Source organism: Staurois parvus, unplaced genomic scaffold (genome assembly GCF_062004578.1).
Source record: "Staurois parvus isolate SC_StPar_1 unplaced genomic scaffold, SC_StPar_1.0 ptg001615l, whole genome shotgun sequence".
Lineage (NCBI taxonomy): Eukaryota > Metazoa > Chordata > Amphibia > Anura > Ranidae > Staurois > Staurois parvus.
This window is the reverse complement of record NW_028319411.1, coordinates 249,781-275,072: the sequence shown is the minus strand read 5'-3', so window position 1 is coordinate 275,072 and position 25,292 is coordinate 249,781. Positions and strand designations below refer to the sequence as shown.

The 25,292-nt window shown below is 43.5% G+C and overlaps 1 protein-coding gene across 1 annotated transcript in view; it reads left to right on the top strand.

Moving 5' to 3' along the window:
* The first annotated feature begins 4,419 nt into the window (after positions 1-4,419).
* LOC149435085 (forkhead activin signal transducer 3-like) overlaps positions 4,420-25,292 on the top strand; it is a 30,368-nt gene continuing 9,495 nt past the window's right edge. The window contains exons 1-3 of the mRNA XM_089663036.1: positions 4,420-4,496; positions 4,597-4,667; positions 5,080-5,207. Coding sequence (XP_089519162.1) covers positions 4,420-4,496; positions 4,597-4,667; positions 5,080-5,207 — 276 coding nt within the window. The remainder of the gene's footprint in view (positions 4,497-4,596; positions 4,668-5,079; positions 5,208-25,292) is intronic.

Here is a 25,292-nt window from a genome sequence, read left to right as displayed (position 1 = left end):
GAAAAAAAGGCACAGCACACCAACATCAAAACCTCATCCCCACTGTAAAACATGGCGGAGGGAGCATCATGGTTTAGGGCTGCTTTGCTGCCTCAGGGCCTGGACAGATTGTTGTCATTGATGGGAAAATGAATTCCAGAGTTTATCAAGACATTTTGCAGGAAAACGTACGACCACCTGTCCGCCAACTGAAGCTCCGCAGAGGATGGGTGATGCAACAGGACAATGACCCAAAGCATACAAGTAATTCAACAAAACAATGGCTGCAACAGCACAGAATACGCCTTCTGGAGTGGCCCAGTCAGAGTCCTGACCTCAACCCGATTGAAATGCTGTGGCATGACCTTAAGTGAGCGATTCACACCAGACATCCCAAGAATATTGCTACACTGAAACAGGTTTGTGAAGAGGAGTGGTCCAAAATTACTCCAGATCATTGTGCAGGTCTGATCTGCAACTACAGGAAACGTTTGGTTGAGGGTATTGCTGCCAAAGGAGGGTCAACCAGTTATTAAGTCCAAAGGTTCACATACTTTTTCCTCCCTGCGCTGTGAATGTTTACATATTATGTGCAATTAAACCATGGCAACATCTAATGTTTGTGTAGTATTATGTTCAGCAGACTGTGTTCTTCTATTGTTGTGACTTAGATGACGTTCAGAGCACATTTTATGCCCAATTCATGCAAAACTCCACGTAATCCCAAGGGGTTCACATACTTTTTCTTGCAACTGTATATATAAATAGTGTAGCGCTCATATCAAATAAATGCATACAGTGTGACTCTTCACTGCAAAATACTAAGAGAATAATGAAATTAAAATAAAATAATGAAAATCATATAATGTGACTCATCACTCCAATAGTGCAAAAACATGTATAGTGTCAGACCTAAAATAAATATCTGTGCCCCTCACTTCAAACCGTGCTCACACACTAAATTAATACAATATCTAAAAATGTGCCTTCCACTTGAAAACAAACGTGCTCATACACTTCATATATTAAATATTAGATCATGTATCAACACACCCCCTAACACTTGTCATGAATATTTGATTAATGATTTTATATCCTGTAAAACTGAGGGAGTTGTGTATTGTTTGGAGTGTGATTGTGGACTCCAATATATAGGCAGAACAAAGAGGCCACTGTGGAAAAGGCTCAGGGAGCATGTTCAAAATATTAATAAAGGATTTACAAAACATAGTGTCTCGAGACACTTTGCCATATATCATAATAAGGACCCCAGCAAAATGAAATTTTGGGGGATTGAGAAATTTAAGAAGCATTGGAGGGGGACTAATAAAATAAAATCGCTGAGTCAGGCTGAGTCCAGGTGGATGTATTGCATGAACACACTAGTTCCCAAAGGGTTAAATGTCGAATTCGACTTAAATTGCTTTATCAGTGACTTTTGAATTAGATATAAATTGCGTTACCAATATTTCTCTAATTTTAGTATAGATATTCTAATTGGTACTTATATGTGGTTTTACTATTATAATCAATTTCTCTTTTTATAAATTTCATTTAATTTTAATTTTATTTTTTTACTTTTAATTTTATGGCTGTTATAATTATTTAGTATGAAATATTGATTCTCTATGCATCAACTGTATTTATTAGGGTTGTATTCAATCATGTTAATGTGTGGGTAGATTGCATGATGAAGGGATAGATTTTTAGAATGTTTCTATTTTTATATATATATATATTTATATATTTTAATTATATTCTGAGTGTCAGGTAGAACATAAGGTCATCCTCTCCATCCATCCCCTAGTGGTAGGTTGCAATTTAGCTCCTCAATATCTTTATATTGATGGGTATTATTTTTATATATATGTCCAATTTGTATAAGTCTTATTAATTTTAATATTATTGAAATAATGTATATTTTAATTATTTAGTTTACCGGGATTCCGGGACTCCGGTAAATAATGAAATCAGCGTGGGTATGTGGATTAAAGATTACGTTTTTTTCCCCACATAGTCTAAGGTGTAATATGTGGCATTTCAAATAAAGAAGGTCACCAAGAAAGTGGCCGCGGTTAGAATAGGGGTATGTCTCCGAGAAAATGGCCGCGGTCACCGCTGAATACATGCAAGGTATGCCGTGATTGCCGTTAATTAATAGGTCCAGTATAAAGGGAGGAGCTGCATTCATAATGCGATACCCCAAGGAAGTCACGAGCAGACAGTGACGTAACGCGTAGGTACGCGAGTACGCAGTTTCCGGTGCGCGGTGACGCACCTCCAGCGTGCGACGCCATCTTGGTATACCCAGGAAGTCCCACACACATGCAGTATACCCACACATCGGTGAGGAGGGAGAACTGCGAACTATGTGAGTGTTATTCCTTCTTTTGCAATAAAGGAGTCATATTTGCACTAATACTACACTTAGAGGGTCTCTTTTTTTGGCTCACTGGGCGGGTGAGCCACTGTTCTCTAGAGACATCTGGGCTGATTAGGGGCAATAGGAGCCCCACAAGGAGATCCACTGGAGGAAGAAGGCTGCTGAACCATATGATTTAAGGATCCAGGGTGATCCTGCAAGCGTGTTGGCCCCTAGGGGTCACAGGGAGGAGGTGAGGAGGCAATCTAGCCACATACAGAAGAAAAGTTTTGGCACAATCACGGAATTGTTGAACACCATTACACATTGCATGATTTTATTCATCACTGATTGGACATTTTTTTGATCATTTTGAAGAGTGGACACATTTCTTGCACTTCAGCACTTTATGTTTAGCCCCATGTTTGTTAGGGGGTGTGTTGATACATGATCTAATATTTAATATATGAAGTGTATGAGCACGTTTGTTTTCAAGTGGAAGGTACAATTTTAGATATTGTATTAATTTAGTGTGTGAGCACGGTTTGAAGTGAGGGGCACAGATATTTATTTTAGGTCTGACACTATACATGTTTTTGCACTATTGGAGTGATGAGTCACATTATACGATTTTCATTCTTTTATTTTAATTTCATTATTCTCTTAGTATTTTGCAGTGAAGAGTCACATTGTATGCATTTATTTGATATGAGCGATTATCTCTAATACTTTTTCTTCTCTGTCTATTTCTCTTCCCTGGGACTGCTCCTTCCCTCTCCCCCCCCCTTTTTTTTTTTTTTGTTTGTTTGTTTTTCTTTCCTTCTCTCATTCCCTCTTCATTCCCCTGACCCCCATGTGTTGCATCATCAGATTTATACGACATTGAACTGTAGATATGCCCTCCCCCAACTCTTTGCCAGGACAACTGTCCTTGAAAGTTCTCTCACTTAATGTTAAGGGCCTGAACACGCCAGAAAAGCGCTCCATGCTGCTTTCCTACTTGCATAAACAAAAAGCGGATGTAGTCTTTATCCAGGAGAAGCACTTCCGTCAAGATTCTATTCCCAAGCTTTTTAACTTCCGCTTTCCTACAGTTTTCCACGCCACTAATCCCTTAGCTAAATCGAAAGGGGTCGCCATCCTGCTCGCCAGACATCTCCCCTTTAATATGACAGATACTCTTCTGGATCCCAAAGGTAGATATCTGTTTATAAAGAGCTCCTTCGCCAATCGACCCAACACGTTTGCTAACGTTTATGCTCCCAATGCCAAACAGGTTTCGTTCACATGCTCGCTCAGCTCTGCCCTAGCCGCTTTCCAAACGGGTGTGCTGATATTGAGGGGAGATCTGAATGTCCCTTTAAGCCCATTGTTGGACTCCTCTTCGGGCAGCTCCTTTTTGCCTTACAAAGCTCTTAAGCAGATACGCTTACAATTACAACACTTGCAACTACACGATTCCTGGCGAACTCTCTACCCTACTGTTAAGGACTACACTTTCTGTTCCACACCACATAACAAATACTCTAGGATAGATTACTTCTTCTTGTCACAGTCAGATTTCCCACTCCTTCATGCTGCCTCCATAGAACCGATGGTCCTCTCCGATCACCATCCCATAACCATGACGTTGCGGTTTCCCGAAAAACACATATGCTCGAAGTACCGGCGCCTGGACGCTTCCCTTCTTACTGACATTGCTATTGAACAAGAGATCCGTTACAACCTGACTGAGTATTTCTCCTTGAATTGCTCTTCAGACACCTCTCCCCTCACGCAGTGGGAAGCCCATAAGTGTGTCATTCGCGGTACACTCATAGCTATAGCGACAAGACGTAAAAGAGACAGACAAGCGTTTGAAACTCTTTACGGACAGGATTCAATCTTTGGAAAAAGCCCATAAGCAGACTCTAGCTGCGTTGACCTTGTCAGAACTTACGAACACCCGCATACAACTTCTCACAGAATTGGGTACGGTGGTCAAAAAAAGATACATTCTTTCACAAAAATTGTACTATGAAGTCGAAAATAAGAGCAGGAAGTTTCTAGCTAGTGCTCTTCACGAGAAACGGTCCAGCATGACGGTACATAAAATCAGAGGCTCCGATGGCACGGTGGCTACATCCAACCCCGACATTGCCTCCCATTTCGAACAGTTTTATAAATCCTTATATAATCTCCCTCCTGAACATCCCCCTCTGCAGACCGACAAAATCCAGAGCTTCCCTGATCTCTGAATTCCTTCATCTTTATAGCCCAGCTGCTCTCTTTGAGGAACAGGCTCACTCTCTGGAAAAAGATCTGACCCTGATTGAGCAACTGCGCTGTAAAGCAGATGAAACCTGGTAAGAGCCCGGGTCCTGATGGTTTTTCAGTAGCATATTATAAATCCTTCCTAGACATCCTAGGTGCCCCTTTTCTTTCCGCTTTCAATACTCTCTCTCAGTCTCCCCAGTCACATTCCCGACTTTTAGAGGCTTACATTATGGTTATCCCCAAAAGCGGTAAGGACGATACTCTGGTTCCCAATTACAGACCTATTTCCCTGCTGAATGTTGACATCAAATTGTTCGTGAAAATTGTTGCTAAACGGCTCCTCCCCTTGCTTCCCGCCCTGATCAATTTAGATCAGGTGGGTTTTATCCCTGGTAGAGAAGCAAGGGACAACACCATTAAGGCCCTTAATCTCCAACATTGGCTTTGTAAATCTAACACTCCTGGATTTTTTCTTTCTTTAGATGCTGAAAAGGCCTTTGATAGGATTGCATGGGACTACTTGAAGGCGTCTTTGATGGCGTTGGGTTTGGGGGAGAGAATGCTAAACTTCATAATGGCCCTATATGCTGATCCAACAGCTCGAGTCCGGGTAAAGAGACACTTATCAAACCCCTTCCACCTAAGAAATGGAACACGCCAGGGTTGCCCCCTCTCCCCGCTCCTGTTCGTCTTATCCCTTGAGCCTTTGTTAAGGAAAATTTGCTCAAATCCTGATATCAAAGGGATCAAGGCAGCAAAGAATATACTGTAAGCTTGCTGCTTATGCGGATGACATCCTCCTGTTTCTTGTCGACCCCCATACCACATTGCCGAATCTATTGAAAGACTTCGCTTTCTTTCAATTTCTGTCGAATCTTAAAATCAACTTCTCTAAGTCCTATGCTCTTAACATCTCTCTTTCCCCTGACCTGGTTTCATTTTGTCAGTCTCACTTTCCGTTTCAGTGGGAAAGGAATGCCCTCTCTTATCTTGGTGTTGTTGTGGTGGTTTATGTAAGGATATATATTATTTATAAAGGGCGTGTCCCTTTCCCTTAGATGAAATATTACAGTGCCTCCAGCCGTTAAAATACGGCAAATATTTAGTAAACCAATAATTTGGACACTTTGATAACTTGATCACCACTTATTATTATACCTTGAATTCTTTTAGCCAATATGATTTCGTACCATACACACAAAATTTGCCTTATAATAGATAAATATAAAAATTTATTTATGTACAAAAATTATATATACATTAACACAAAACGCAAAAGACTGGTGATAAATGAATATTGGTACACACAATCAAAGATATAACCTACCAATGTAAGACACACTAATAAGGTCTCTAACTAATTTCATCAATCACAAATTTTAAATGATATGATTATTTATTAAATTTATTAATAATTAATAATTTCGAATATCTCAAAGGTTATATTCTCGCACGCCGTGGCCATAGGATTGCAAGAAGTAAGCCCTTGATATGTGATACTCTGGTTATTAATATTCAATAAATTATGAAATATGGAAAAATTTATAATATGGCAATAAACAATTTTTTTAACAGTAACACAGTATCTGACTACAGATATCTAACTACCCAATATTGTTGTAATACACTAAGGTAATTTTATGATTCTACACAACAGAGAAAGTAATTAATACAAAATCAAATAAACATCTCACCACACCCGGACGTCAGACTATGCAACTCTCCCGTGGATTTAGCTGGCAGTGGAACGCCTTTAGACTGATATATAGGGCAAGTGAAAGATTCTCAGTAGGGGAGAATGTAGGAGGTTATAAGATTAGAGGTTTAAAGTTTTAAGAAGTTTGAAAAGATGGAAGAGTAATTATTTCAGCAGAGATCTTCTTCAGATGTCAGGTCTTTCCATGAGGTCTTTATGAGGGTTCTTTTTTTTTTAAAGCACATGGGCTTTTATATCCACTAGTCCATTGTTCTAAGATACCTTCCCACCAGGCTTCCTGATTGGCTAGTTGAGAAATGTATGTACATAAGCTATTTCTCACCTGCCCGCCAGGTGGCGGTCATGTATCACAGAACAATGTGAGTATTTGAGATGACTCATACCTTGGGTGGAATCTTCAGGTAATTTCAGGAATAAAATATACGGCTCTTTCCAGATATAGCAGTGATCATACCTATGATATTCTAAATAGGGACCATGGAATATAGGTGTATATTCAGTTATTCCTACTTGAAATATCATCCTGTTTGTTTCCTGATAAGACATGTAACTAATGCTAGTTTATAATACATCTTACTTCCCATCATCTCAATACTCAAGTTAGTGATATATAGTTCCCATTGCTGAGTATTTAGTGGTGTTTAAAGTCTATGACATCTTATTTATAATCTGTTTTTGTAGTACATTTTTGTCATGATATACAGTGAACTTTTAAACTTAAATGTCCTGAATTTCACCCCTTTGTTTCAGAATCAACATTTTCTCTGTGTAGGGAAAAAAAACTCTCTGTTTGCATGGCCCTTGTATTGGACTCATGGTAAACAATTGTTAATGCTTTCACCCTTGGTGAACAATAGTATATGGTAATAGTTTCAGAGGTCTGTTGGTTCATCACACTCTACAAGGTTTGGGTAAGCTCTCAGACAATCAGTTTGGTTCCTCTATTGTCATGTCCAGACCTTGTATATGTTTACCTGCTTATTGAAGTCTGAATAATGGTGTTTGATCACCTGTAGAACTTTAAAATAGTATTGTCTCTAGGAGGAAAGAAAAACAATCTCTTCACCCATTACATTTCTCTAGCTAGATGGTTCAACCAAGACAAAATTAACTCTTAGCATTCGGCTATGCTGAGCTGTTTGCCATATAATATTATGTCTTGATAAAAGTCATATTTTTGAGACATGATTCAAAAGCCCACAACAAATCCCCCTTTGTTTTTGGGGTATAGGCACGCGTAGAGGGGTGTCTGTATCGAAAAACATGAGTGGGACTTTTGGTTAGAGTGATCGTTCGTCTTCTCCGTCTTCTCCGAGTCAAGTTGAGGACCAACCAGCGGTGATGCTGGTTGGTCCTCAACTTGACTCGGCGTCTTTAGATGGACACTTCCGATGACGATCCTGGTCTTGTGATGAGGCCGGCCTGGCCTGGCACATCCACCTTGGGGTCCATGGGTCCTCCGCACGACAGGTCTCTTAGACGGTCTCCTAGGCGGGTCTTTTCCTCTGGACTGGCCCTTGGTGGCCTGGGACATCAGGTTATCGTCTCCGGATCGATCTCTGGCATCTGGTCTTTCCCACAGGACATTACAGCTTCCTTCTAGGGTCCGGTCATTGACACCTCCGATCGCCGGTCTGGTCATAGTCTGGGCCTTCCTTTCTAAATTATTAAAATGAACAGTTTAAGTATGGGATATACATAAAATTATGTTACTGGATCCTGTGAGGCAAAAGATGAATTATATGTTTAAAGGAAATTTAATAATGATCTCAATATCTCCAGATAGGAATTGGTGGGTTCAGTCTTCCAACAACTGCAATTGAGACTTCGGATGGCAAGCACGTAATTGGTTGATGTGCACCCATCTATCACTGATTTCACCATACCGGGTGACCTGCAATTTATATGCGACCGGAGAGATTTTATCAATGATAGAGAACGGACCTTTCCAAGATGGAAGGAATTTCCGTTCCTTGATCTGGTCTCTTGCAAAGTTGTATAGATAGACCTTGTCACCAATCTCATATTCCTTCTTGGAGGTTTTGAGATCATAGTATGTCTTAGCACTAGTTGCAGCTCTTTCCAAATTTCGCTGGGCAAAGGCAAAAGCATATTGCAGATGTTTACGTAAATCCTCTATGTACTGGTGTGTGGTGGTAGCATTGATCAAATTTTGATCTGTAGTGCGATACAATAAGTGCTGGGGCAGTACCATCCGTCTACCTGTCATCAGTTCAAAAGATGACATTTTTGTAACTGTATTCGGAGTAGCCCTCAACGCCATCAGGACCAGCGGGAGCTTGACATCCCAATCTTTGCCTGTTTCCTTAACAAATTTCTTAAGGACATTAACGATGGTCTGATTGTATCGTTCTACACCACCACTAGAGGCTGGCCGATAGGCGATATGCAATTTCCTTTTAACCCCCAAAATTTTCCACAATTTGGCCATCACTTCGCTAGTGAAGTGCGATCCTCTATCAGACTCTATCCTCTGAGGTAAACCAAAACGTGAAAATACATGATTTATTAGCAATGCAGCACATGTCTCGGAGCTGTTATTTGGTGCTGGTATACATTCGACATACTTGGTGAATAAACATGTAACTGTTAACATATACCGATTTCCTCGTGAAGATTTTGTTACTGGCCCAATAAAATCCATCTGAAGGTCTGACCAAGGCATACATATCCCCCTCTTCTGGAGAGGTGCTCTGTGAGTTGGCTTGGTAGGTTGAAATTGGGGACATATTAGGCAACCTTGGCAGTATTCCTTCACATCACGTAACATATGAGGCCAGTAGGCATAATCCCGCAGGATCTCATACGTGATCTTCTCTCCACGATGACCGGAAGTGGGAGCATCATGGGCATGCTGTAGCATCAAACCTCTAAATTTAAGTGGGACGACCCATTGTTGTACGCCACCCTTTGAGGTTCGTATCAACAATCCCTGATATAAAGAGAATTGGGATTTGGATTTCATTAAGATACGTAAATCCTCCTTCCCACTACATACTTCCTTATTTATGGGATTTTGGTTGGGATCTTCTATATGACTATAAAACAAGCCAATTATTGGGTCTTCTTTTTGGGCAGTAATTAAATCCTCACTAGGAGAATCGTGACTCCACTGTAATGCATTTGGATCACCAGCTGTTCTGGCCTGTTGCCTGGTGACAGCTTCAACCTGTACGGTACCTAAAAATTGGTCAATGTCTAACAGTTCACCGGTGATTGCCCCTTCCTTGGCTAGAGAATCGGCCAGATCGTTCCCTTCTTTCTCGGCACCTAGAACCTTGGAGTGGCCTTTGGTCTTCTTGAAGTGCAGGGTGAGATCATTGGACCTTACCAGTTCATCGATGTGACAAAAGAGCTTACCATGTTTCACGGGTTTGTGATTACTCTTGTTCATGTTGTTTCGCTTCCACCTAGGGAAATACTCTACAAAACTATTCCTGACATAATTGGAATCGGTTATGATGGCACACTCTTTGATGTTGAACTCTATAGCCATCTCAACTGCTCTAAGGATTGCAGTAAGTTCAGCAACCTGACTGCTTTTTGGTCCAAGTTTGTATCCCACAGAAATTGGGGTGACACCTTGGGTCCAAACGATTCCAATACCTGCCACTAGTTGGAGCTGTTCCCCATCCTTGTGATGAAAAGCACAACCATCCACATATACACACGGCAGCTGTTTACAGTATTCTTCATCGTAAACCTTGTAGGGAGAGAACAGTTGTTCTTCCAGAAAGTCAGTGTCCGGGCCCTCCATAGTAGGCGTAGTTGCGGAACAATCATGGAGCTCGGCTAGGCCCTGGGCTACTGGACTTTCCTTGTTCTGTTTGTACCGAATTTCAAGAGGCCACCCTTGCAAAGACAAAGTCCAAGCAGTGATGCGGCTATTAGACACATTTCCTCCCTTGATACGTTCACTCTTTAAATACTGTAAAGGCTGGTGTGCCGTTTCAACAATGATTCTCTCTCCCTGAATGTAACTGCGAAAATTCTGTAATGCCCACACGGTGGACAATAGAGCTTTTTCACAGTCACTGAACTTTACTTCAACCGGGGACAAAGTTTTACTGGCATAGGCAATCACCTTACTGACATCAGCACGTTTCTGGTAAAGAACAGAACTCATACTTACCTGCGTAAACCCTGTCTCTAGATAGAAATTTTTACCCCCTTCGGGATATCCGAGACACGGGGCTTGTGTGAGACGTTCCTTTAATTCCTTCATGGCGTCCTCCTGTTTCTTACCCCACGACCATCCGACATCCTTCTTCAGTAGGTGAAGCAACGGCTTGCTTATCTCGGCGTAATTATCAATAAACTTACGCGAGTAGTTTACCATACCTAGGAATGATCTCAATTCTTTAAGGTTAGTAGGGACTTTACAGTTCAGAACCGCCTCAACTTTCTTCTTTTGTGGGTTCAAACCTTCAGCAGTAACTTCATGGCCTAGGAAGTTTACCTTTGTGCGGCACCACTGGGCTTTTTGTAAGGACAGTTTAACTCCTGCTGCTTTTAATTGGCCCAGGACATGCCGAAGTTCTGTAATGTGTTTGGCCATATCTGTACTTTTGATCAGGATATCGTCCACATATGCCAACGTCCCCCTTTCGAAGGCGTCTGGCATGGCCTTGTGCATGAACACAGCAAATTCATGTCCGGAATTTATGAATCCGAAAGGCATTCTCACCCAACAATATTGTCGATTCCCAAAACTGAAAGCCAGTTTGTATTGGTCTTCCTCACTCACCTTTATGGTCCAATACCCTTGTGCACAATCCAAGGCTGTAAAAACCTGGGATCCTTGGAGCTGGGCGAGACATTGGTCTATGTATGGGACAGGCCATCCTGACATGTACACACGTTTGTTTAGCTGACGGAGGTCAGCGCACAAACGCCATTGTCCATTGGGTTTTAAAATACCCAGGATCGGGTGGTTGTAGGAGCTGTGGATGGGCCTAATTATACCCCTTTCATGTAACTTCCTGATAATCTCAGCTAGAGATTCATAGGAAGCTAATGGTAACCTATACTGTCTTACGAATACTGGTGGGGCATCTGGATCTGTTTGGATCCTAGCGATGTGTAGGTCAGTAGTCCCACAATCGTAAGAATCCTTGGCAAAGATCTCTTGGAATTCAAGGAGAAGCTCTCGGAGCAATTGTCGGTCGAGATCACTGGCACACGCGTCGGCGAGGGCCACCATCTCTTCCACTAACTCCTTGAATCCAGGAAAGCTTTCCGGCTGACCTATCTCATATGCCTCTTCAAGTTTCGTGGTGAGGTCATTGGGTATGTGATGTGTGTGTGTGTTCTCCTGCCATCCAGGTTCTTTGGGGTACTCTTGTTCTTTGATTGGGTGATCAAAGACAATTGATGTCTCTTCGACTCGACAGGTGCCATCTTTAGAATCGAATGGATAAATGGACTCTATGGTGAAAATACCCTCTGGTAATGAATGGAATGTTTGTTCAATTAATTGTTCCTCCGACAAATATTCATCGAGGATGAGTCCAATCACCTGGTTAGTAACCCCAAAGGTATAATATTCAGTCTCTACCGCTAGACCAATAAGGGTCTCTTTGGGTAAGACGATGTCCTGATTGGACAGATTATGTATGTAAATGTACATCGGGGATTGATGTGTGTTGACTAGGGGCGTGTGTGTAATGTTCAGTCCCTCCCCCTGCATTTTATGGGAGAGGCATACCAATGCATCTGACCCCTTCAGTCTATGTCCCTTTTTAACTTGGATGGGGAGTATGAAGTTATTTATGCCCTTAGGAATTGTAATCTTCTGGGCTACCTGGACTTCAACAGCATAAGGCATCTGTTGCTGGGATTTTAAAGCTAAGTCCAGATTTTGGTATTTTTCGGGGTCCCCCTTTAGTCGACTCCATAAACAGTCATTAATTAGGTCGACTTGCATTGCAAAGCGATGTAATACATCGTTGCCAAAATAAATTTTAGTTTGGGGATTATCCAAGACTAGGAACACATGGGTGGCTGTTTTGTTTCCTACAGTGACGTTTAAGAGACACCGAGCCATTGAATTGTGATCATCAGAGTCATCAAGGGAGTCTGAAATCCAATGACGTTGAGGTGTGGAGAAACGGATCATTTCCATTTCGGTCAGGTGTTTTATCAACCCATGGCTTACAAAGCTGTGTTCCTGTCTCAAATCTAGTTTGGCATATTTTGACCTATTAAGACCATTTATCCGGATGGGGATAAACAAGTCGCTGTTAACCCTTTCAATACCTGTCAAGAATTGGGTATGATCTCCCCCTTTTCTTGGTTTATCCTCCTGATGAAAAGATATCGTAAGGATGTCATCTTGGAGGGAGATATCTTTTATTTTATCTTGGGGAATTCTAAAAATGTGTTCCTCATCTCTTCTGATAGGGTTATGGTCATCAGGTTTGATAACCGTTACATCAGGAAGTTGGCTGTTCCTGAAATGGATTTCTAATGATCCAGGCCTTTCTTCCACCAGGTGGCAGTGTTGTCGGGAATGGGGAGTTTTAAGTTTCCCATATTTAATTGGGGTATTTACCTGTGACCACAGGACTTGGTTCACACAGTCAACTATGGTGTTCAGCCTTTTTAGGAAGTCCATCCCAATTATCATGTGGTGCTGGGAGATACTGGCAATGATGATGGGGTGTCTCAGTTCCTTATTACCCAGTTTCAGTTTAAGCCAGGCGGTACCCATGACTTGTAACGGGTCTCCACCTACACCAATCAATGAGCTGTCAAAACTTTTAAGTCTCGGCTTGGTGGGCATGACATTCGCCACTTTGTCAAAATGTTCCTGTGACATGATGGTTGCTTGGGATCCAGTGTCTATTAAGCCGACAATCGAAAGATCACTGGCATCCTGCACCTGCACCGTGGCATAATATCTCCCATCAGATTCAGTCAGCTCACACATGAAATTAGTGTGGTTGAAGATCTGTGGGCCCTTCAATAACCTATGACTAGCTCTTATCTCACCGCATGTGGTGGACACATCACCCTTATCCTCCCTGGTGGGATTCTTGGACTGTCTCAAGACAGAAGCACAACTAGAAGTTGGTGCTCCGTCTGGCTTGTCAATCCTGATGACTTCCGATGCCGCGACTATATTAGGGGCAATAGATGGACACTGAAAAGCAGGAGAATCATTAATAACCAACAAATGGTCCCCCTTTGCCTGAGGACTAACTTCTCCATTAGTAGGCGTGTCAGGGACGGGGCACACATCTCCTGTCATTTGACTCAGTGTCCTCCCCTGTTGGTTTAAGGCTTGGTTGCCTGTTAATTCTGTGACCCTTGGTTGGTCACAGGAGCTGCTCCTAAAAAAGGATTGGATGGAAATTGAGTGACAAGCCTGTCCATTTGTTCAGCCATTTTGCTGACCTGTGCCTCTATTTGTCCAATACGCTCAGAGGAGTCATTCTGTTGATTCTCCCTTTTCCTATACTTGCGCTTGTATTTTGGACGAGACTGGTAATGAGACTCAGAGTCAGAACTACTGCTCTGATCCCGACGCCATTGTTCTCTCTGAGGTTTTGGGGTCTCCCTGTTATTAAAGGGAGCCTGGGGTACTGTATCCCCCCTTTGAGCTTGAGGGTGTTCTTGGCGTGGAGGAAATCTTTGGAAGTCGGAGTTTTTATTAAAATTGGGATTCTTATTGTAATTATGGGGCCTGTTGAAATTGGGGTTCCCATAAAAATTCCCATGTTGGTTTTGGCGAGGATAATAGAACCTCTGAGGATACCATTGCCTCCTTTGATTCTCATCACTATACTGGCCCTTACCATACTTTTTATTCTTCTCACTTCCACTACCGTAGTTCCCTGGCTTTTGTCTATCCTTTCTCACCCACTGGTTTTGGGGTGCAAAGTTATGGACCTCCTTCACTTGCTGGGTTTGAGGTACAAATCTAGGGGAACCATTGGTTTTACCCCCACGGACTACTTCCGCATATGATTTCTTCTCTGCCTGCAAATTTGGATTTGGAGGGGAAACGGTAGTGGCTGCTACTATCTTGGGGCTATTTTTGGGTTCTCTTTTTATCCCGCCCTCACTGGACTGTTGGATCGAGAATAAATAGTCACTCTCTCTCACCAACCAATCAAGAGAGCATCCCTTTCTGTAATCCTTTGCAAGTCCCAATTTTATGTAAGCAGGTAATGCTTCATAGAATAGTGTCTTGAATTCTGGCTGGTTAGGATTGGGATCCTTTTCAGCCAGGAAATAGGCATTTCTGAGGACAGCCAGAAATTCTGCAGGGCTTTGGTGAGGACCACACTTTAAATTGTAGGCCGCAGCCTTGGCAGAGGTTACAGTTTTATAAGGCCCAAATTCCATGTGGCACTTATGTTTAACCTCTCTCCAGGACTGATTGGAATAGGCCCTCAAGGTCTCAAAGAATTGCCGGTATTTCTCTTCAAACACCCATGGCAGCAATTCTATTTTGGTGTGGTCATCTCTAATGCCCAGAATCTCTAACGTCTGTTCATATGTTCTCATGTGTTCGGTGATCTCAAGGGACCCTTTCTTAGAAAACATAGGAACAGTGTCCTTCAGGAACTTAATAACCTTTGGGGTGTCATATCTCCTGAATGACCCCTGGGATTTCCCTTCCTGCCTATATGAAACCTCATATTTTTCTTCAGAGCGCTCTGGAGTGTATCTTGAAAGCTTAGGAGGTGACCTATATTCTGACCCTGACTCACTATCAGATACTTCGCTGTGATGCGGGTATCTCCGCTCATCAGCCTCTGGCTTGACTGGGTTGGTCCGTCTTTGGACCCCAGAATTTATTTGGGCCGTCAACCTTATAATCTGCTCCTCCAGAGTTTTCTGCTCAGATTTTATCAAGGTAAGTTCTGACTGGTCATGCTTATCCCCTGGGTGAACTTTAATTTTGACAGGAGATAACCTCTCTGATCTGAAGTACTCCACCTCATCTTTTAAGTCCTGATACTTCTTTTGAAGTTGTTTTAATTCCTGAAAGTTTCTCTCATACAGGTCCTGAGCACTTCGAAAGTCTCCGACCAATCTATCATAATGTTTCTCGGATTCGTCTAAACGAACACCGGCATGACCAAGCTTCCCTTTCAAAGACTCAATGTCCTGATTTTTGCTTTCTAACAAGAGGCGGGCCTCTGACAACTCTTCCCTTAGAGTCATGGTCTGTTGGGCAGCTCCAGCGGTCATGAACCATAACATGGGCCAAGCTTCTAGGAGAAGTCTGTCACGGCTTCTATCACTTTCTGCTCCAGCAAATGCTATTAAAAACCCAACAACCTGGCCCTTTTGGTTGAACAGGTCCTCAAAGGTACTCATGGCCTGCTCTTTCTCTTCATCCACAAATTCATTATTACTATCCCCCAAATTCAATCTCTTGCGGAGATAATTTATTACTTCATTTTCAACATACTTCTGCCAAGCACCGGCAGCTTTCCGAGCTGGCTTCATTACTTCCTGCTCAATGCCTTGAGCCGCCATATTTTCCTCGTTATGCTTGGAAGAGGTGGATCCGTGATTACTGGATGCCATTTTGATACAAAATATATGTTTGATAAAGTGTACAAATATACAATCACCAGTGCGTTTTGTGTTATGGTACGATTTCTATGGATCTCAGCAGTGCCTCCAAATTTATGTTGTGGTGGTTTATGTAAGGATATATATTATTTATAAAGGGCGTGTCCCTTTCCCTTAGATGAAATATTACAGTGCCTCCAGCCGTTAAAATACGGCAAATATTTAGTAAACCAATAATTTGGACACTTTGATAACTTGATCACCACTTATTATTATACCTTGAATTCTTTTAGCCAATATGATTTCGTACCATACACACAAAATTTGCCTTATAATAGATAAATATAAAAATTTATTTATGTACAAAAATTATATATACATTAACACAAAACGCAAAAGACTGGTGATAAATGAATATTGGTACACACAATCAAAGATATAACCTACCAATGTAAGACACACTAATAAGGTCTCTAACTAATTTCATCAATCACAAATTTTAAATGATATGATTATTTATTAAATTTATTAATAATTAATAATTTCGAATATCTCAAAGGTTATATTCTCGCACGCCGTGGCCATAGGATTGCAAGAAGTAAGCCCTTGATATGTGATACTCTGGTTATTAATATTCAATAAATTATGAAATATGGAAAAATTTATAATATGGCAATAAACAATTTTTTTAACAGTAACACAGTATCTGACTACAGATATCTAACTACCCAATATTGTTGTAATACACTAAGGTAATTTTATGATTCTACACAACAGAGAAAGTAATTAATACAAAATCAAATAAACATCTCACCACACCCGGACGTCAGACTATGCAACTCTCCCGTGGATTTAGCTGGCAGTGGAACGCCTTTAGACTGATATATAGGGCAAGTGAAAGATTCTCAGTAGGGGAGAATGTAGGAGGTTATAAGATTAGAGGTTTAAAGTTTTAAGAAGTTTGAAAAGATGGAAGAGTAATTATTTCAGCAGAGATCTTCTTCAGATGTCAGGTCTTTCCATGAGGTCTTTATGAGGGTTCTTTTTTTTTTAAAGCACATGGGCTTTTATATCCACTAGTCCATTGTTCTAAGATACCTTCCCACCAGGCTTCCTGATTGGCTAGTTGAGAAATGTATGTACATAAGCTATTTCTCACCTGCCCGCCAGGTGGCGGTCATGTATCACAGAACAATGTGAGTATTTGAGATGACTCATACCTTGGGTGGAATCTTCAGGTAATTTCAGGAATAAAATATACGGCTCTTTCCAGATATAGCAGTGATCATACCTATGATATTCTAAATAGGGACCATGGAATATAGGTGTATATTCAGTTATTCCTACTTGAAATATCATCCTGTTTGTTTCCTGATAAGACATGTAACTAATGCTAGTTTATAATACATCTTACTTCCCATCATCTCAATACTCAAGTTAGTGATATATAGTTCCCATTGCTGAGTATTTAGTGGTGTTTAAAGTCTATGACATCTTATTTATAATCTGTTTTTGTAGTACATTTTTGTCATGATATACAGTGAACTTTTAAACTTAAATGTCCTGAATTTCACCCCTTTGTTTCAGAATCAACATTTTCTCTGTGTAGGGAAAAAAAACTCTCTGTTTGCATGGCCCTTGTATTGGACTCATGGTAAACAATTGTTAATGCTTTCACCCTTGGTGAACAATAGTATATGGTAATAGTTTCAGAGGTCTGTTGGTTCATCACACTCTACAAGGTTTGGGTAAGCTCTCAGACAATCAGTTTGGTTCCTCTATTGTCATGTCCAGACCTTGTATATGTTTACCTGCTTATTGAAGTCTGAATAATGGTGTTTGATCACCTGTAGAACTTTAAAATAGTATTGTCTCTAGGAGGAAAGAAAAACAATCTCTTCACCCATTACATTTCTCTAGCTAGATGGTTCAACCAAGACAAAATTAACTCTTAGCATTCGGCTATGCTGAGCTGTTTGCCATATAATATTATGTCTTGATAAAAGTCATATTTTTGAGACATGATTCAAAAGCCCACAACAGTGTGCAACTTACCTGTAATCTTGACGACCTCTACACCAAAAATTTCCTTCTCGCCCTTCGTTCTATACAGGAGGATCTCACTAAATGGCATCGCCCTTGCTTCTCTTGGTTCGGAAGGGCGGCGATACTAAAAATGAACATACTCCCCCATCTACTCTCTCTTTTTCAAACATTGCCGATTCTTCTGCCACTCGCTTTTTTTGCCTTCTGTAAAAAATTGTGCTCCCTATTCCTTTGGGACCATAAGCGGCCACGCATTGCATTCTCCCAACTGATCCTTCCTAAACTTAGAGGAGGAATTGGGCTCCCTGACCTTCACCGCTATTATTGGGCTTGTCACCTTTCCCGCATAATCGATTGGCACGTCCGCTCGGCTACCAAAGATTGGGTCCATTTGGAGAATGCCTTTTTACCCTCACCCTTGGCGTCGATCCCATGGCTCCTACCAAGGCATACCCCTCAAGTCCTTCTCACACACCCTCTGCTGGGGCCCACCTTAAAAATTTTCCGCTTGGCTTGTAAGTCTGTATCCATTTCTGATATGCCCAACTCCTTAACCCAGACTTCCCTCCTGGCATGCATGAAGCCTTCCTGTCCAAACACTGGCCGCACCCTCAGATTATAGTAAAACACTTTCTTCATAAAGGCAGGATAAAAACATTTGCTGAATTACTAGACAGCCTGGGTATCTGTGATTTCCCTGTCTGGGCTTATCTCCAGATGAGACACTTCTTGCTTTCGCATAAAGACCGTCACAACTGGGCCCGTCCTCTTACCCTTTCGAATCCGCATGCTCTAAAGCCGAACCCCAAAAGCATTTGATCTCAGAGGTGTACCCCCTCCTTGTTGGGAGTAGGACCTACAATTCTCTTCCTTCATGCCGTGCATGGAACAGAGAGCTGGATACCAACCTGTCGGATTCAGATTTGGACCTAATTTTTAGTTACTCCCACAAATGCTCCCTCAATGTTTCGACGCAAGAAAACAGCTACAAACTGGCCTCCAGATGGTACCGAACTCCTTCAAGAATTCATCGCTACAACCCTTCCTTGCCCAACAGCTTTTTTTTTTAGGATACTTTACATAAGTATAAAAAAACATGATACTCGTTATCGGGGTACAGCTCACCCTATACTGCGACGCAGCGCACCACATTGCAATATAGTTCCAGGCATACGATAAATACATTCGATAATACATTCACTCAGCGGTATGATGCCTGACGTGATGTGCGTGGCGGACGAATCCCCAGACCAACACGTCATGCATAACGCCGCTTACCCCGAGACCATAGCATCCTAAGACAAAGAACATTTCCTACCATTACAAAGTCATGCAAGATACGATTAGTTACAATATACAATAAGCATCGGGTGTGGGGGGGGGTGGGAAAGGGTCACAGGCCCGAAGCTTTATTGAAGGGACAAAGACACGCAAGGGGGAGTAGGGGGAAGGGGAGATCTTCAGATGTCCTCTTCCGCCTTAAAGTCCATCAAGGTATAGTCCCTGAGCAGACTGAGGATCAGTCTGCGGCAGTCCTCAATGTACATCCTCTCCCGCTGGTGGATGAGGTGCTTCCTGGCGCACCATAAAGCGTCCTTAAAACAACACAGCACCCGCCAGGCGCTGTCAATGTCCTCCAGAGAAAACGTTCCACAGAAAAGTCCATTCAACACTCCAAAGTGTGTGATGGTTGTCTGTGGCACAAAGTGCTTGAGTTCAGGTTCCAGGGCCCTCAACAGGTCCTGAGCAAAAGAGCACTCCCAGAAAACGTGATGAACCGTTTCCTCGTGGATGATGCAGAAGGGGCAGTGTCTGTATCTGCTCAGGTTCCTGGCATGCATAAATGTCCTGAGAGGCAACCCCCCTTGGATTGCCATCCATGCCAGGTCCTTGTGCCTGTTGGTGAGGATGTTTGAAGAAACATTCCTCCAGACCACCTTGCAGGTGTCTGAAGGCAGGCCTGGAACCGACTCCAAAATGTCACTTGCTCTGATGAGCTTGTAAATGATCTTTGGCTTCCACAAGTCAGGCTTGACTCCCTGTAGCCCCTGCTCCTTGATAAACTTGAAGGTATCCAGGTAGTACCAAGGAGTGTCCCAGTTGTAGGGGATGGAACTGTCCCAATTGTCCCATCCGAGGGACCTCCAGAGAGGCAACAGGAAGAAGCGTGACATTACGTTCCTGCCAGAGTCCATAATCCTTTTTGGCAAAGTTCTGCGGATGCAGTTGCAGGCAAAGAACACCCTCAGTTGGGTGGCGATGTCGGGCACGCCCTTACCGCCCTTGAGGGGTTCCTTGAACATGACTGCCCTCTTCACTCTGTCCATCTTGGAGCCCCAGATGAAGTGAAACACCACCCTGGTGATGGCCTTACAGGTGTTGACCCGTGGGGGCCAGGCCTGGGCGAGGTACTGCAACACAGGGAGAATCTCGCTGCGGAGTACCAGTGTCTTCCCTTCGATGGTGAGGTCTCTGAGGCTCCAAAGTCCAAACTTTTGTCGCATCTTTGACAGTCTCTCCTCCCAAGACTTCAGGGCTGCACCCTCGGCACCAAACCAAACTCCCAGGATTTTCATGAAGTCTGTCTTGATGCCAAAGGGCATGGATGCAGAAGAAGGCAGGAACCACTTTCCGAACAGCATGACTTCTGACTTCCCGCAGTTGACTTTTGCCCCCGAAGCTTGGCCGAAGTCCTCGCAGGTCTGGACGAGCAGGTCGATGGAGCGCTGGTTGGCACAGAACACCGTCACGTCGTCCATGTAGAGCGAGCACTTCACTTCCCTTCTGTCTGGTCCCGGCGCGGTGATTCCCCCGATCTCTGGATTCCGTCTGATGCATTCGGCAAAGAGCTCTATACAGCAAACAAAAAGCAGAGGTGAAAGAAGGCAGCCTTGTCTGACCCCGGAGAGGACCGGGAAGGGGTCAGTTTTCCAGCCGTTCACCTGCACAGTACTACAAATGTCGTTATACATCAGGTCAACATACCGACAAAACATTTCCCCAAGACCAAACCTGCGCAGGGCTCTGCACATACACCCATGGGAGACACGGTCAAAGGCCTTTTCCTGATCAAGACTGACCAGGGCCGCGTGCACACGGCGGTCCTTGATGTATTGGACCGTGTCCCGGACGAGCGCTAGGCTGTCTGCAATCCTGCGGCCAGGAATGCCGCAAGTCTGATCCGGGTGGATGATCTGTCCGATGACGGCCTTCAGCCTGTTAGCCAGGACTTTGGCGAGGATCTTGTAGTCCACGTTCAGGAGAGAGATGGGACGCCAGTTTTTCAAGTCACATCTCTCCCCCTTACGCTTGTACAAGATCGTGATCATTCCCTCCCTCAACGAAGGAGGCATCCTGCCCTCCACCACCATCTCCTCGTACAGCTTGAGCAGGTCCGGGCCCACGAGGTCCCACAGCGCTACATAGAGCTCTGCTGGGAGACCATCGCAGCCCGGGGTCCTGCCCCGCCTGAAGGATTTAGCCGCAGAGTGCAGCTCCTCCAACGTCAAGGGGGCGTTGGTGGCCGACAAACCTGCAGGATCAATGGTGTTAGTGATACCTGACAAGAGAGAATCCTTGCCCAACAGCTGTTGGAGATGCTGGACGTCAGATGGGTCATTTCTCCACATCTGGTGGTCTTGCCCAATCATTCAACCATTCTGGCAAGAGGTCTATCGGATTGTGGTGTCTGTAACTACCTTACCATTGATTCTTTCTCTGACTCAGTTCCTCCTCCACTATTCCTCCCTTCCGTGGGGACAGTATTTTAAATCCTTAGCTATGCATATGTCAACGCAGCCAGACTCTGCTTACCTGTATTTTGGGGCTCCACTCGCCGTCCCTCCATACAAGATTGGCTTATCCGCTTGGGCAAAGTGGCGGAGATGGAAAAACTGATTGCGACTGCACTTGATACCCTGACCAAATTTTCCCACACTTGGGCCTGTTGGACTCACTTTCAGACCACCCCTGCATATCAGTCCCTCATGGACCAATCTACTTGATCTAATTCAGCTCACCCTCCTATGACACCCCTTTCTCTTTTTCCGAATGGCTGGCAATGTGTTTCCTTAAGTGTATCTGCCTCCATTTGCATGTCCCCTGTGGCGGTTCAGGTTCTGTCTACTTCTGTTTATATCCTAACGTATAGACGATGACACTTAATTCGCACGTTACTCCTCCCCTTATTCCACCCTCTCCCTTTGTCCTTCCTCCCCCTTTCCTCTACCCCCTCCCCCCCTTTTTTTTTTTTTTTTTCTCTTTTTCTTTCTCTTCTCTTTCATCTCTCCCATCTCCCACACTCTTTTCCTTTTCTTCTCACACACTCTTCTGCACTTAATGTAGTCTTCAAGAGATCATTGGGCATAACTACATCAATATTATCTTATACTTATTAGAGTCTCTACGACAGTTTTCATTTGTATTCAGATACCTTTGCTACATAACGACTGTCGCCACATTTTTTGTATGTGCACTACATTCGCCCCCCCATTGCGGGCCTATGCCTTGAGGTATATCTACATGAGGTTCTCTGTTATCAGCCTCTATTATGCCTTTTCATGCTGCCTGAGTATTACATGCATAACCCGGTTGTGGCCTAGTTATTTGTCGCTGTCTATGTTCTTGCATATGATCTCTGTTTTCTCATGTTGTACCTATTGATGACTGCCTTATCCTCTTGTATTTTACAAGTTCCTTTGTAATTCTGTAATTCACCAATAAACTTTTATGAAATAAAAAAAGATAGGTACTTTATTGTCATTGCAACGTAAATCACAATGAAATTCTATAAAAAAAAAAACTCCACACACACATGAACATATAACATTCTCAACATGCACACATGTGAACATTGTCCCCATCCCCCCAGATAAAAGCCTAAAAGAAACGACGACCACAACATCAAGCCAAGTCACTTGGAGCGAGATAATAATACTCAAAATGACCATTTAGGGCCTTGATAGCTATTGGAAAGAAAGAAACCTTCCTCGAGTCGTTTTGTCCTCACCTTTTTTCTTTTTCCAACCTCCTGCCAGATGGTTTCCAGGTTTAGTAATTTATATTTACTAAAATAATTGCATTTCCATGTTCTGTGTACTGTGGGAGACCAGATATAGTGAATGCAGGGTCTGGGGAGAGCGGATATAGTGAATGCAGGGTCCGGGGAGATCAGATATAGTGAATGTAGGGTCCGGGGAGACTGGATATAGTGTATGCAGGGTCTGGGGAGACCAGATATAGTGAATGCAGGGTAAAGGGAGACCAGATATAGTGAATGCAGGGTCCGGGGAGACCAGATATAGTGAATTCAGGGTCCGGGGAGACCAGATATAGTGAATGCAGGGTCTGGGGAGATCAGATATAGTGAATACAGGGTCCAGGGAGACAAGATATAGTGCATGCAGGGTCCAGGGAGACCGGATATAGTGAATGCAAGGTCCGGGGAGACCAGATATAGTGAATACAGGGTCCGGGGAGACCAGATACAGTGAATGCAGGGTCCGGGGAGACCGGATATAGTGAATTCAGGGTCCGGGGAGAGCGGATATAGTGAATGCTGGGTCCTGGGAGACCAGATATAGTGAATGCAGGGTCCGGGTAGAGCAGATATAGTGAATGCGGGGTCCGGGGAGAGCAGATATAGTGAATGCAGGGTCCGGGGAGAGCAGATTTAGTGAATGTAGGGTCCGGGGACACTAGATATAGTGAATGCAGGGTCTGGGGAGACCAGATATAGTGAACGCAGGGTCCGGGGAGACCAGATATAGTGAATGCAGGGTCCAGGGAGACCAGATATAGTGAATGCAGGGTCCATGGAGACCAGATATAGTGAATGCAGGGTCCATGGAGACCAGATATAGTGAATGCAGGGTCCATGGAGACCAGATATAGTGAATGCAGGGTCCAGGGAGACCAGATATAGTGAATGCAGGGTCCTGGGAGACCAGATATAGTGAATGTAGGGTCCAGGGAGACCAGATATAGTGAATGCAGGGTCCTGGGAGACCAGATATAGTAAATGCAGGGTCCAGGGAGAGCAGATATAGTGAATACAAGGTCCGGGGAGACCGAATATAGTGAATGCAGGGTCCGGGGAGACCAGATATAGTGAATGCAGGGTCTGTGGTTTAGTAACACTTTAATACCTAAAAACTTAAAAGCAGATACCGGCTCTACTACGTCTCCTCTGGTGTAGAATGGAACCATGTCAGTCTTGGTCTTCCTAAAATCAGTTTTTAACTCCTTGGTCTCCCCAGTGTTTAGGGACAAATTGTTTCCCTCACACCACTCTACTGAATTGGCCACTTCTTCCCTGTAATGCTTCTCATCCCCTCTTGTGATGCAACCTACTATGGTGGTGTCATCTGAAACTTTGATGTTACGTTTTGTAGAAAAGCAAGGAGTGCAATCACAAGGGTATAGAGAGTAGAGAAGGGGACTCAATACACAACCATGTGGTACTCCTATGCTGACCACACCCTGGGATGACACATGCTTACTCAGTGTGACCCCCTGTGGGTGCTCTACCAGGAAATCCTTTATCCAAGAGTAGGGGTCTCCAAACCTTCTAAAGAAAGGGCCAGTTTAGTGTCCTTTAGACTGTAGGGGGGCCATGGGAGTAAACAATGCCCGATCTTTGGTTTTATGGGGAGAAATAGTTGGTGTTAGTTGAAGGAATAGTGCCCTATTGTTGGTGTCAGTGGCAGGAATAGTGCCCTATTGTTGGTGTCAGTGGCAGGAATAGTGCCCTATTGTTGGTGTCAGTGGCAGGAATAGTGCCCCATTGTTAGTGTCAGTGGAAGGAATCGTGCCCCACTGTTGGTGTCAGTGGAAGGAATAGTGCCCCATTGTTGGCGTCAGTGGCAGGAATAGTGCCTCATTGTTGGTGTCAGTGGCAGGAATAGTGCCTCTTTGTTGGTGTCAGTGAAAGGAATAGTGCCCCATTGTTGGTGCCAGTGAAAGGAATAGTGCCCCATTGTTGGTGTCAGTGGAAGGAATAGTGCCCCCTTGGTGCCAGTGGAAGGAATAGTGCCCCCCTTGTTGGTGTCAGTGGAAGGAATAGTGCCCCACTGTTGGTGTCAGTGGAAGGAATAGTGCCCCGTTGTTGGTGTCAGTGGAAGGAATAGTGCCTCGTTGTTGGTGTCAGTGGAAGGAATAGTGCCTCGTTGTTGGTGTCAGTGGAAGGAATAGTGCCTCGTTGTCGGTGTCAGTGGAAGGAATAGTGCCTCGTTGTCGGTGTCAGTGGAAGGAATAGTGCCTCGTTGTCGGTGTCAGTGGAAGGAATAGTGCCTCGTTGTCGGTGTCAGTGGAAGGAATAGTGCCTCGTTGTCGGTGTCAGTGGAAGGAATAGTGCCTCATTGTCGGTGTCAGTGGGAG